General features: G+C 37.5%; 1 protein-coding gene across 1 annotated transcript in view; it reads right to left on the reverse strand.

Annotated features, from left to right (window-relative positions):
- Nucleotides 1–14,245, reverse strand: part of LOC142985381 (uncharacterized) — a 31,946-nt gene that overhangs the window by 2,433 nt on the left and 15,268 nt on the right. Inside the window, exons 12-24 of the mRNA XM_076133509.1 lie at nucleotides 13,893–13,940; nucleotides 13,318–13,413; nucleotides 12,525–12,572; nucleotides 11,824–11,919; nucleotides 11,072–11,215; nucleotides 10,546–10,644; nucleotides 9,981–10,028; nucleotides 9,279–9,419; nucleotides 8,829–8,873; nucleotides 8,694–8,741; nucleotides 8,549–8,596; nucleotides 8,174–8,221; nucleotides 10–7,650 (exon numbers count right to left, since the gene is read on the reverse strand). Coding sequence (XP_075989624.1) covers nucleotides 10–7,650; nucleotides 8,174–8,221; nucleotides 8,549–8,596; nucleotides 8,694–8,741; nucleotides 8,829–8,873; nucleotides 9,279–9,419; nucleotides 9,981–10,028; nucleotides 10,546–10,644; nucleotides 11,072–11,215; nucleotides 11,824–11,919; nucleotides 12,525–12,572; nucleotides 13,318–13,413; nucleotides 13,893–13,940 — 8,550 coding nt within the window. The remainder of the gene's footprint in view (nucleotides 1–9; nucleotides 7,651–8,173; nucleotides 8,222–8,548; nucleotides 8,597–8,693; nucleotides 8,742–8,828; nucleotides 8,874–9,278; nucleotides 9,420–9,980; nucleotides 10,029–10,545; nucleotides 10,645–11,071; nucleotides 11,216–11,823; nucleotides 11,920–12,524; nucleotides 12,573–13,317; nucleotides 13,414–13,892; nucleotides 13,941–14,245) is intronic.

Raw genomic sequence — 14,245 nt, forward strand, 5'->3', positions numbered from 1 at the left:
GATACTTACGTTTTTTCCCATGATTCAATCCTAATTTCCCACCGACATTATCTGTAAAATCTAAATCTGTACTGGTTTCTTCCGTTTGTATTCCAGGCGGTTTCGGCTCTATAGTAGTTAGTTGTTGTAAAGTTGTCGCTTCTGTTGTTGGCAGTTGTCCTTCAGAAGACTGACTGATATTTAATTCTGAGCTTGAATCTTGTCCTGATTGGCCGTTGACTGTTGTTGGCAGTTGTCCTTCAGAATACGAAGACTCACTTATATTTAGCTCCGAACTTGTTTCTTGTTGTCCTAATTCGTTGGTAGTTGTTGTCTTTTCTGTTGTTGGTAATTGTCCTTCAGCTGGCAAACTGATATTTAATTCCGAGCTTGTTTCTTGCTGTTCTGACTGGTTAGATGATATAGCTTCTTCAGCTTTTTCAGTTGTTGATACGTTTTCTGTTGTTGTTGTTGGTTGTGCTGCTTCAGAAAAATATGACGATTCACTGATATTTAGTTCAGAGCTTGTCTCTATAGATTGTTCTTCGGAAGATTCTATTGTTAATTGTTCTGCCTCAGTTGTTGTTGATGATAATTCTGTTGTCTGTTCAGTAGTTATTGTTGACGGTTCTTGTGTTGTTGTAGATGCTTGTTCTGTAGTTGTTGTTGATGGTTCTGTGGTCGTAGAAGCCCCTTCTGTAGTAGTAATTACAGTTGTTGGTTCACTTATTGTTTGTTCTTCTGTAGTTGTTGATGATTCTGTTGTTGTTGTTGCTTCTTCGGTAGTTGTTGGTTCTTTAATAGTTGTTGTAGATTGTTCTGTAGTTGTAACTTCTTCAGTTGTTGAAGTAACTTCTAAAGTTGTTGGTTCGGTTGTAATTGTTGTTGGTTCTTCAGTAGTTGTAGTGACTTGTTCTTCCGTTGTTGTTGTTGTAGATGCTGTCTCCTTTGTTGGTTCTGTAGTAATAGTTGTTAGTTCTTCGGTTGTTGCAGCTTCTTCAGTTGTTTGTTGTTGTGTAGTTGTTGACGTTACTTCAGTAGTTGTTGGTTCTATGTAAGTTGTTGATTCTTCTGTTGTTGTAGTTGTTGGTTCTTCTGTTGTTGAGGTTGTTGTTTCTATGGTAGTTGTTGATTGTATTGTTGTTATAGCTGGTTCTTCAGTAGTTGTTGATTCTACTGTAGTCCATAGCTCAGTAGTTGTTGCTTCTGTTGTAGTGGATGTGAATTCTTCAGTTGTTGTTGATGGTTCTGTTGTTGTAGTTGTTGTCTCTTCGGTAGTTGTTAGTTCCTCAGTTGTCAGTAATTGAGTTGTTGCTTCTTCAGTTGTTGAAGTAGGCAATTCTGTTGTTGTAGTTGTTGGTTCCTCTGTAGTCGAAAGTTCAGTAGTTGTTTGTTGTTCAATACTAGTCGGTTCTTCAGTTGATGGAGTTGTTGGCTCTTCTGTAATTGTTGTTGATTCCGTTGTTGTAGTTGTAGCCTCTTCTGTTGTAGTCCACGCATCAGTTGTTGAAGTTGTTTCTTCTGTAGTTGAAGTCGTCCACCATTCAGTAGTTGTTGATTGTTGAGTAACTGTTGTTGGTTCTTCAGTAGTAATTGTTGATTGTTCCGTTGTTGTCGTTGTTGGTTCTGTAGTTAGTTCTTCTGTAGTCCACAACTCTGTAGTTGTTGATACTGTTGTTGATGGTACCTCAGTTGTTGTTGTTGGTGCCTCAGTTGTTGATTGTTCTGTATATTCATCATTATTATCATCATCTTTATATTCGTTATCTTGATTTGTTGTTTCATTTGCATCTGTTGATTCGTCTTTAGTAAGACTGTGTGATTGTGTAAGGCTTGTTGATGCATATGTCTCTTGTGTTGATAGGATTTGTTCTGTTGTTGTAGTTGTGGTTTCTTCTGTTGTTGGTTCTCCAGTTGTTGTTGGTGTAGTGGCTTCTTCGGTTGTCGTTGAAGCTTCTGTTGTTGTAGTTGTTGGTTCTTCGGTTGTAGTAATAGTTGTTGCTTCCTTTGTTATTGTTGTTACTTGAGTTGTTGTAGTAGTAACTTCTTCTGTTGTAAATAGTTCAGTGGTTGGTTCCTCAGTTGTTGTTGATTCTGTTGTTGTTGTAATTTGTTCTGTAGTGGTTGGTTCCTCTGTTGTTACTTGAGTAGTAGTTGTTGGCTCAGTTGTAACTGTTGTTGGTTCTGTTGTTATAGTTGTTGATTCCTCAGTTGAGGATAGTTCAGTGGTAAAAGGTTCTTCTGTTGTTGAAGTTGTAGTCTCTTCCGTTGTTGTTGGCTCTTCTGTGGCTATTTCTGTAAATAATTCAGTTGTTGATTCTTGTGTTGTTGTCGGTTCTGTAGTAGTTGTTGATGACTGTATAGTAGTTTGTTCTGTTGAGAACTCTTCAGTGCTTATCTCTGTTACTAGTTCAGTTGTTGTAGTTGTTGCTTGTTCTGTTGTTGTTGTTGGTTCTGTAGTGGTCGTTGTTGGCTCTATTGTAGTTTGTTCTGTTGTCAGTTCTTCTGAAGCTCTTTTTGTAAATAATTGAGTTGTTGTTGGTTCTGTAGTAGTTGTTGTTGTTGGTTCTGTAGTCGTTGTTGTTGGCTCTTCAGTTACTATTTCCGTAAACAATTCAGTTGTCGTAGTTGTTGCTTCTTCTGTTGTTGTTGGTTCTGTAGTCAGCTCTTCTGTAGCTATTTCTGTAATGAATTCAGTTGTTGTTGTTGTTGACTCTGAGCTAATGTTTTCTTCTGTCGTTAATTCCGTTATGGTTGTTGTTGGCTCTTCAGTTGTTGGAGTAGTTATTTCAGTTGTTGGTAATATTGTTGAGTATTCTTCCGTCGTTGTTAATTCTGTTGTTATAGTTGTTGGTTCTGTTGTCGTAATTTCAGTAGTTGCTCGTTGTTCTGTGCTAGTTAGTACTTCAGTTGTTGAAGTTGTTGGTATTTCTGTAGTTGTTGTTGTTGGTTCTACTGTTGTTGAAGTTAATTCTGTAGTCCATTCTTCAGTTATTGAAGTAGGTTGTTCAGTTGTTGACCACTCTATTTCTGTTGTTGCTTTTTGTTGTTCAGTAGTAGAAATATCTTGTTCAGTTGTTGTTGTTATCTCTTCCGTTGTTGGCTGTTGTTCTGTAAACAATTCTGTTGTTGGCTCAACTGTTGATGATAGTTGTTCAGTAGATACTTCTGTTGTTAATAACTCGATTGTTGTTGGCTGTTGTTCAGTAGTAGATAACTCTGTTGTCGGTTCGATTGTTGTTGAAGGTTCAGTAAATAATTCCGTTGTTATCTCGACTGTTGTTGGCTGTTGTTCAGTAGTAGATACTTCTGTTGTTGATAACTCGACTGTTGTTGGCTGTTGTTCAGTAGTAGACAACTCTGTTGTCGGCTCGACTGTTGTTGAAGGCTCTGTAGTTAATTCTGTTGTTATCTCGACTGTTGTTGGCTGTTGTTCTGTAGTAGGTACTTCTGTTGTTGATAACTCGGTTGTTGATGGCTGTTGTTCTGTAGTCGATGCCTCAAGTGTTGTTGGTTGCTCAGTTTCCTCATCTGAATAATATTCATCGCTATTTTCTTCAGAGTGAGGTTCCGGTTCTTCACCAGAATCGAATTGTTCTACCGAACTCGGGTATTCATAGTCTGATTGTGTTGTTGTTGGTTGCTCAGTTTGTTGAGTTGTTTGTTGTGTATCTATTTCTTGAGTTGTTGTTGTAAATTGTATTATTGGTGTTGTTATGCGTTCTGTTGTTGGTTCTTTAGTAGTTGTTGTTGTCGCTTCCTCAGTTGTTGAAGTTGTTGGTTCCTCGGTTGTTGAGGTAGTTGTTGGTTCGCCAATTGTTGTAAGTTCCTCAGTTGTTGGTTGCTCAGAAGTAGTTGTTGGTTGCTCAGTTGTTGTAGTTGTTGGCTCATCTGTGGTTGTAGCTTCCTCAGTAACAATAGTTGTTTCAAATGTTGTTGATATTTGTTCTGTTGTTGGTTCATTAGTAATAGTTGTTGATTCGGTTGTAACAGGTTCTTGTGTTGTGAGTTCTGTTGTTGAAGACGGTAAGTCAGTTGTTGGTTGTTCAGTAGTTTCATCTTCAAATTCTTCTGGCAAACATTCCTCCGTATCCTCTGTTGTTGTTGGTAATTCAGTTGTTGTTGATGGCTCGGTTGTTGTTGACGGCTCAGTTGTTGTTGATGGTTCTACTGTAGTAGGTTCTTCAGTTGTTGGTTCTATAGTTGTTGATGACACAACTGTTGTTGGCGCGTTAGTAGTGTCAATTTCTTCCATAGATTCACCTGATTCACCGGAGTCATCATGGTCATGGTCTCCCGGTGGACATGTGACTGTTTCATCAACTTCTTTAGAATCGTCGTAATATTCTTCATAATATTCTGATTCTGTTGTTGGACTTTGAGCTTCAATAGTTGTTGATGTTGTTAGTTCTCCGGCTGTTGATGGTTTTAACGTCGTTGGTTCCTCAGTGGTAGTTGTTGTTGATTTCTCAGTTGTTGAAGTTGATAGTTCTACGGTTGTTGATGGTTCTAAAGTAGTTGTTGACTCTGTTGTTGACGGTTCTAAAGTTGTTGCTTCCTCAGTAGTCGTTGTTGATGGTTCTTCAGTTGTTGTTGACTCTGTTGTTGACGGTTCCTGTGTTGTTGGTTCATCAGTTGTTGTTGATGTTACTTCTTCAGTGGTTGTTGAAGTTAATTGTTCTGTTGTTGTTGGTTCTTCAGTAGTTGTTACTTCTGTAGTGATTACTGTAGTTGTTGATACTGTTGTTGGTTCCTCAATAGTTGTTGTTTGTTGTTGATTTTCTTCAGAATCGTCGTAATATTCTTCACTAGATGTGTATTCACAATTACCTGCCTCTTCGTCTTGTGGTGTACAATGTTCCGGCTCATCTGTGACTTCCCGTGAGTCGAGCTCAACAAATTCTGTTGTTGTTGTTGGAAAATCAGTAGTTGTTGTTGGTTGTTCAGTCGTAGTTGACGGCTCAGCTGTTGTTATTTCTTCAAGTGTAGTTGATGGTTCTACAGTTGTTGTCGGTTCCTCAGTTGTAGTTGTTGGAGACTCAGTTGTTGGTTGTTCAGTAGTTGTTGTTGATGGCTCAGCTGATGTTATTTCTTCAGTTGTTGATGGTTGTTCTGTAGTTGTTGAAGCCTCAGTTGTTTGTACTTCTGTAGTTGAAATTTCTGTTGTTGTGGTTTCTTGAGTCGTTGTTGGCTCAAGTGTTGTTGGTTCTTCAGTTGTTATAGTTGTTGGTTCTTCAGTTGTTGAAGTTGATGGCTCCTCAGTAGTTGTTGTTGGCTCTGTTATGGTTGGGAATAGTTCAGTTGTTGATTCTTCAACGAATTCAATTGTTGTTGGCTTGTAAGTAGTAGTTGTTGTTGGTTCTTCAGTAGTTGTTGGTTGCTCTTCAGTTATTTGTTCCTCAGTTGTTAATGGCACTGTTGTTGTTGATGTAGTTTCACTTGTAGCTGGTTCCTCAGTTGTTATTGTAGTTATAATCTCACTAGTAGGTTCCTCAGTTGTTGTAGTTGTTGTTTCAGTTGTAAGTTCTACTGTCGTTGTTGTAACATTTGTAGTTGTTGGTCCTTCAGTAGTTGAAAGTTCGATTGTAGTAGTCGCTTCTTCTAGAGTTGTTGGTGCCTCTGGAGTTGTTGTTGTTTGTTCTGTTGTAGAAGTTGTTGGTTCTTCAGTAGTAGATAAAAGAATCTCAGTTGTTGAGGGCACGACTGTTGTAGGCTCCTCAGGCGTTGTTGTTGGTTCTAATGTTGTAAATTCTGTTGATGACTGTTGATCGTAATCATCATCACCATTATAGTCGTAGATTATTGTTGATGACTCTGTTGTTGATTCTTCAGTCGTTGTTGTTGTTGGTTTTTCAGTGGTTGTTGATTCTGTCGTAAGCTCTACTGTTGTTGGTTCCTCAGTTGTTGTTGTAGTTGTTGGTTCCTCAGTTGTTGTTGTAAATAGTTCAGTCGTTGATGGTTCCTCAGTGGTTGTTGTAGTTGGTTCTTCAGTAGTTGTTGGTTGCTCAGTGGTTGTTGTTGGCTGTGTTGTTGTTGTAACTAGTTCTGTTGTTGATTCTTCAACAAATTCAGTTGTTGCAGTTGTTGGCTCTTCAGTTGTTGGTGTTGTTGTAACTAGTTCTGTGGTTGGTTCTTGAACATATTCTGTTGTTGGAGTTGTTGGTTCTTCAGTTGTTGTAGTTGTTGTCTCTTCAGTAATAGTAAATGGCTCTTCCGTGGTAGTTGTTGTTGGTTCTGTTGTTGTAGGTTCTTCAGTTGTTGTAGTTGTTGGCTGTACAGTTGTTGTGGTTGTCGTTGATTCTTCAGTTGTCGTTGTTGTGGGTTCTTCTGTAGTTGTTGTTGATTCTGTTGTTGATTGCTCGTATTCAGTGTCTTTATCAGCACTAGCACTTTGCGCGTAACTTTCACCAACTGATTGAGATATAAACGATTCTTCAGTTATCTCTTCCTCTGTTGTTGGTTTTATTGTTGTGATTACAGTGTATTCTGTTGATGACTGTTGATAGTAGTCTTCGATGTATTCAGAAGGTGTTGATAACAATTCTGTTGTTGATTCGAGTGTTGTTGATTGTTCAGTAGTCGTTGATGGCTCTTCAGTTGTTGTTGTTGGTTCTGTAGTTGTAGGTTCCTCTGTTGTTGTAAAAGTTGTTAATTCTGTAGTTATTTCCTCAGTTGTTGTTGTTGTTGGTGCTATAGTTGTTGGCTCTTCTGTTGTTGGTTCTTCAGTAGTAGTTGTTGAAGGTTCTTCTGTCGTTGTTGTAGTTGTTGGTTCATCAGTAGTTGTTGTTGATGCTTCTGTTGTTGTAGTTGTTGGCTCTTCTGTTTTTGTTGTTTCTCTTGTTAGTTCTTCTGTAGAGGTTGTTTCGTCAGTCGCTATTGTTGTTATCACAGCTTCTGTTGATGTGGGCTCCGACGTCGTTGTAGAGGGTTCTGTTGTTGTTGTGACTACTTCAGTTGTCGTTGATGGTTCAGTAGTCGTAGTAGTTGGTTCTTCAGTTGTGGTTGTTGTTGGCTCCGTCGTAATTGTTGTTGGCTCTGCTGTTGTAGTTGTGACTTCCTCAGTAGTTGTTGGTTCTTCAGTTGCGGTTGTTGCGACGTCTTCAGTAGTTGTTGATGGTTCCGTAGTCGTTGTAGAAGGTTCTGTTGTAGTAGTTGTTGGCTCTTCAGTAGTCGTGGTTGGTTCCGTTGTTGTAGGCTCCTCCGTAGTTGTTGCTGCTTCAGTAGTTGTTGTTGATGGTTCTTCAGTTGTTGTTGTTGTTGTTGTTGGCTCCTCCGGAGTTGTTGTTGCTTCAGTAGTTGTTGGTTCTATTGTTGTAGGCTCTTCTGTAGTTGTTGTTGTTGTTGGTTCCTCAGTTGTTGTAGTTGTTGTTGTTGGCTGCTCCGTTGTTGTTGTCGTTGGCTCTTCTGTTGTTGTCGTTGTTGCTTCCGTCGTAGTCGTTGTTGTTGATGGTTCTGTTGTTGTAGTTGTTGCCTCTGTAGTTGTTGTAGTACTACTAGTTGTTGTAAATTCTTCATCTTCATCGTCATAATCATCATCATCTTCTTCACTGTCGTAGTCTTCAGTTGTTGTTGTTGTCGCTTGTGTTGTTGTAGTTGTTGTTGACGTGGTTGTTGTTGATTTAGGTATGCGCGGTTTGTTTTGTTTTATGTATTCTATTGCTTTTAGGATGTCTGAAAAGAATACAATGTATTATTTTTATCAAAATTTCTGCATTAAGAATTGCTCTTGTGTTACGGGGACTTTAACAAACATACAAACAACGGACACAAAGTACAACCAGTCACGAAACTAAATGTTATGCCTGAAAGTACTGGTGAAATACCCCACGTTTCGCCCTTGACAATGTTAGTTCCATGTAATAGGGAGCGAATATATTGACTTATACCGGGCACGTTACCGAACTCCGGAAATACTATTGAGAGATATTCTAAAACAAATTAATAAAGAATTATCGCACCATGACCGACTAGGGAATCGAACCTGAGACCTCATGATCAAAAGACACGTATACGCTACCCACAGCGCCATAGAGACAGTAGGTAGCGTCATGTAAACTTATATTTTACGAAAAAAGTAATTTTTAAGGTATTAATTAAAAAAAATTGTATATTTATTTGGATCGGGTTTGAAAAGCTCCTAGTTTCAAATGGTTTATGGAGGTTCCACAATAAGTTAAATTTATTATTTTCTTACCTGGTTGACCTGTAGCTCTCGGCAAGTCACGCAAGGCATCGATAAAGTCTGCAAACAAACTTATATCATAAGTTTACAATTAATTACATATCTATACTAATATTAACAAATTGAAGAGTTTGTTTGAACGCGCTAATCTCAGGTCTCTCAGGAACTACTACGAATTGAAAAAATCTTTTAGTGTTCGATAGATAGCCTATTTATTAGGGAAGGCTATATATCATCTCGCTACGATCAATAGGAGCAGAGTACCGTTAAAAAATGTTACAAAAACTGGGAAAATTATGACCCATTCTCTGTTATGTGACGCAAGCGAAGTTGCGCGGGTCAGCTAATATATTAAAATATTCTTATTATAATAAAATGTTAACTTACTCTCCGTGTCCGTATAATCTTCAATAATCATGACAGCCTCTTGTAAATCTGTAAAAATAACATGAAAAAGGTTAAAGAAAATTATTATTAACTAAATTAACCAACGGGTCTTAATTGCAATAAGAATTTTATAGGTTATACTCACAAAACGCTTTGCTCAAAGTGATGACGTTTTCAAAAAACTTCACCGTGTCTGAAAAGGAAAATAAAGATTTTTTATCGATTAATATTAACTTTCAATTGTTATATTTTAAGTACTGAAAATAATTGAAATAGTTACCCATTTTCGTTATATCCTTTATAACTTGAATGACTTCGAAGAAATCTGTAAAATAAATAATTTAATATTAACTAACAGTTTAACCTGTTAAATGGAAAATAATAGTTTATTAACTAAGATTTGTTTCTTCATCGTATGGTTAGTGGTCAACCAGGTGTCTATCTGACCTCCACAACACAGTTACCTGGGTTATAACACGACACCCTTCGGTAAGACTAGTTTTCAGACTTTCAAGCTTCTGACTACTGGATAATGACTGCCGGGATTAACTAATTTAACGTGCCTTCCGAAATACGGAGGAACTCGATATGTGAAATATGGTCACTATTGGTCACCCATCCACAGAACAACCTCGGCAAGCGAAGCTTAACCTCAGAGATCGATCCGCGCGGCTGTTATTAACTAAGCCACGAGCTCATCTTTCAAACTGGTAAAGGTTTTAGGACTCACCATCCATTTCACAGATTTTATTCAACATGGCCGCCGCGACCCTTATGTTAGTCGTGTTGGTGACCCTCAGGATCGTCTCCAGGAAGACCAGCACCTCCACGCTGGTATACTTGTACACTTTGTCGAAGAACACGAAGATGTCTGGGGAAAAATCCTAGATATAAAATTTCCATGTCACAATTTTATTTACCGTACTCCTCCGAAACGGCTTGACCGGTTCTCATGAAATTTTCTGAGCATATTGAGTAGGTCTGAGAATCAGCTAACATGTCTTTTTCATAGCCCTAAGAGACACTATTTTATGGCAAGCCATTTATAATCTATATACCTATAAAAATGTCCCCAACCCTCTCATCGAGAGGAGACCCTTGCCCAGCAGTGGGACATTAATTTTATACATTATTTAAATAACAATTAATAGCCGAGTGGTACAAGTTGGTACTTCCTCCGCATGTGGTCGGGAGTTCGAACCCGAGGCAACACACCAATGACTTTTCCAAGTGATGTGTGTATTAGAAATAATGATCACTTGTTATAACGGCGAAGGAAAACATCGTGATGTAACCTTGCATGTCTGAGAGTTGTTTAACACAGTTCTTGAAAGAATACAAGTTCCCCACTAGGTTTGTGTGGTGGACTTAAAGCCCACTCTCAATTTGGAGGGGAACCTTGCCCAACAGTGGGATAGTATTATATTCTTACCTCTAATCATTGTCACATTGATAACAGCTTGCCAGGCTTCTTGTATAGCTGTAAATGAAAAATAATTTAAATGTATCATTCTGAAATAAATAATATAGTCAAATCAGCTAAGGTCAATCTGGGTAACTTTGAATCATTTGGGTAACATTGACAGTGGGAATATGAAGTAGTTTCCATTATTTTTTCATATGAAACCAACACAATTTACAAAAGTTAATTTTAGTTTATAACTTTTATCAATTGTGTTGGACTAGATATAGATTGACTGTTACGAAATGTCAAAAACACATTTTAGTATAGAAATACGACATAGTGACGTCACAGTTTCGTATTTTCGTTGGTATCAAATGAGTGCCTGATAAAATGTTTCAGTGCATAATAATTTTAATTTGAACATTATTAAAAAACAAATGATTTTTAGATGAACCTTTTACGAGTACAAGTTTATTTCGGAAATCAATCCATATATCGAACTACGTTAAGAATAATATCAGAATTGAGAACCTCTTTCTTTATTAAGTCGGTTTATAAAATATTTTTAATAATATTTCGCCAATATACTTACATTTAGCTCCAGTAATAGATATCAATCGTTTAAAGAAATCAATAATATTCTCGTGGCCAGATTTGATGCGAATCTTCTCCAATATGTCTGCCAATAGCACTGGGAAATAAAAATAAATCATTCAGTTTCGGTTTATATAATACTGGATAACTGTCAGGTAGCTAATCAACTTTGCGCTTGTGTCGCGGGGACTTTTACAAACATACAAACAACGGACACAAATTACAACCAGACCCGAAACAATTATTTGTGGACCGCACAAATAATTGCTCCGTGTGGGAATTGAACCCTCGACCTCCCGACGCAAAGATATTAGCGTGGTGAACTAAACCACTGCGCCACGGAGGCAGTTATACGTTGCTTCGCTAGACTAACGAAGACTGTCAAACAATTTTCATTCGGCATGTCGGATTATAGGAGGTGCCCATTTAGCCAGTGGCCGGATAACCCGGGGCCCAGTGTATCGTGGATAGTATATTGATACGCAATATGCTATCCAAGATAGTTTCAATAAGCAATCACTTACTATGGTTAACAGTGAGTGTCTGTATGCCGGTGGCGGCGTCTTTGATGTTGGTAGTAAGAGTGACATCTAGTAACGAGTTTAAGAAGTACAGCGCGTCCGTCCTCTTCGACACCTTGTTCACTCTGTGGATTATGTCCACTAGATCTGAAATATAAGAAAATATATTAATATACATAGTAAAATCAAGCCTTTTTTCATAAGGGTAGTAAAAATGTCCCTATTGAAATTCTGCCAGGTCATTACTTACATTTTTTTGATGGAAAATACTCACTTATACTTATCACACCTTTTTCCATAAGGGTAGTAATAATGTGTGTATGTAATTTTTTCCAAAGCTGATTTACAAGAATGAATAGCAAATGGGCAACTAGCCTACCAGTCAAATTAGCTACCCTTTATGAAATGTCAAAAACACATTTTAGTATAGAAATACGACGTAGTGACGTAGTGTCTAATAAAATGTCATTTACGAAAAAAGCTTCATATTTTGAGCATTTTAGATGAACCTTTTACGAGTACGAGTTTAATAATTTTTCGTTAACTCAGTCAACCCTATTCTAGTGATACCCATCCCAGAATAGGCCTGCATTAAAATCATCCTGCATCATCAATGTCTTAATACCCTTAAAATGATATCTAAAAACCTTTTTTTCGTGTGGACAAATCCCTTTAAATACGCAATTCCGACAGTCCCCTATATCGTGAGACTTAGATGCAATGATACCTGTCTAATAATGTAATTTAATACTCACTATCAGTACCAAACACTTCTTTGAACATAGCTTGCACTTGCAACAAGTCATCGACTCCAGCAATCTTGTACAAATTCTCTACTATCAACCTTAGACCTGTTGACAAAAAAGAAAAATATATAACTAACTCGGCGAACTTCGTACCGCCTAAAATATGTAAAATTAAATGTCTATTTTTAAATATTTCTGAGATATTTTCTTAATATATTTTTCCGTAAGAATCTTCTCCTAATAATAACAAATACAACACAAAAAGAATTAGTAAAATCGGTCCAGCCATTCACGCGTGATTCCGTGACCAAGGAAACGGGTTTCATTTTTATGTATTAAGCTACCATTAGCTTGAGAACTATCAAACACACGACCTCCCGACGCATTGGTAGTGGCGTGACGACCACCTTAACCACTGCACCACAGAGACAAAAGAAGGAGATGTGTCACTAATCATCTCTGTATATAAAATTTCCATGTCACAATGTTAGTTATCGTACTCGTCCGAGACGGCTTGATCGATTCTCATAAAATTTTGTGAGCATATTGAGTAGGTCTGAAAATCGGCAACATCTATTTTTCATACTCCTAAGTGAAAAGGTTTGTCCACCCTTAACATTTTTTGTTTTAAAATATGGCAAAACAACGTTTGCTGGGTCAGCTAGTAAAAAATACCTCTAAAACGTGTTAAAAGTAGTATAAATACTTACTGCCCCTATTCAGTGCTTGTGTGAGCTCCTCTAATGCATATTTTAACTCTGAAAAACAGAAAAATATTTGTAAATTGCATTTAGAAGTAAATATGACGTGTTCTAACGGTGATGAAAAGTCCACCTTTATACAGAGTTGTATATTAAGTTTAAAATAAATAAAAACATCGTGATATAACACAGTTCTTGATGAGATGCAAAGTTCCCAAACCATAAGGCCTACTATGTTTCGGGAAATCGGATAAATAGGCAGCTCTTATATAATTCTTGTACCAGTTCAAATGACATTTTATAACCGATATAATTGTAATAAGAAGCAAACGAAATTTCTACAAATATACATTTTCGTTGGTATGGTTAGGTATATAAGGCCTTAGACTAACCGGGCGGCGTGGTGGCCATTCCTTCCCTCATTCTGGAAAACCCATTGATGAAGATGAACGATTAAAGTTACTACAATTCTCTCATATTTGTTTGTTTGTTGTATAGTGGTCAACCTAGTAAAGTTGTTCAAGCCGCCCGAGAGGCCTTTGACGTGGCTTAACGACTGTTATCTTAGCAGACAACAACCGGGACCGACTTTTAACGTGCCTTCCGAAGCACGGAGAAGCCCAGTTCAAATACCACTATGGTCACCCATCTATGGAATGACCGCACCAATGGTTGCTTAACCCACAGATCGTATGGGTTTTGCCCGGCACACGGGGTCACAGTGGGACACTAATGATTTGAGTTGCTATATTTCTCTCATATTGGGAATAGACTTATGCCCAGCAGTGGGACATTAACTTACGTGATTGTCGTGTAATAGTTCTTAGTAAATGTATGCTTTCAGCAAAAGATGATGTCTTCAATAGTTTGTTGAGTGATTTAATGGCGTCGCCTATATCTGCGGAATAAATAATAAAGAATATTAGTTATCAATCAACTTTTCCGTTACTGACTGACTGATGTACAACGCACAGTCGAAATTATTGAGCGTACATTCAGCTCCAAAAGTAGCAGATCATACTCAATCTTTTGAAACCCTATATACTGAAGTGTGCACATTATTCCATGAAAAAAACATTTGCCATTGATTGAAATGTTTAATTCTAACTCATTCTACCTGATTTTGATCAGTTATTTATTAAAGTTACGTAACACAGAGGTTTTGAAAATATCAAGTTGTTCAGCGACTGTACAAACTTGACATTTGCTATGAACATTCCTTAGCAAGTGTAGAGGAGCACTAAGAGAGGATTTTTAGACATTCCCTCCGAAGGGAATGTGATACCGCGCAGGTGAATTCGCGGGTGGGAAGCTAGTAAACCATAAAAAGCAAAAAAAGGTATAAAGAATTACTAATTATTGTTAAAAATTACTTACCTACAGTCCTTGTTCCTAAGATGATCAAATTAAACGCGCCTTTCATGTCTGAAATAAAAAACAATATAATTTTATTACACTAATATATATAGACAAATAACTATAAATTAAACATTAAAAAAAAAACCTGATTTTATACATTTTTTTTTTCATCATTTTTATATATTGGCTAGTTAGGTTAAGCCGTTCTAATATTCCCACCACCAACTTTCTCATCATACGAAGCTATTTGAGACTCCAGCTTAGCCTTTCTTCCAAGCTATGTTGGAGTCGGCTTTCAGTCTCACCAGATGCTGCTGAATACCAGTGTTTTACATGGAGCGACTGCCTATCTGACCTCCACAACCCAGTTA

Source organism: Anticarsia gemmatalis, chromosome 30 (genome assembly GCF_050436995.1).
Source record: "Anticarsia gemmatalis isolate Benzon Research Colony breed Stoneville strain chromosome 30, ilAntGemm2 primary, whole genome shotgun sequence".
Classification (NCBI taxonomy): domain Eukaryota; kingdom Metazoa; phylum Arthropoda; class Insecta; order Lepidoptera; family Erebidae; genus Anticarsia; species Anticarsia gemmatalis.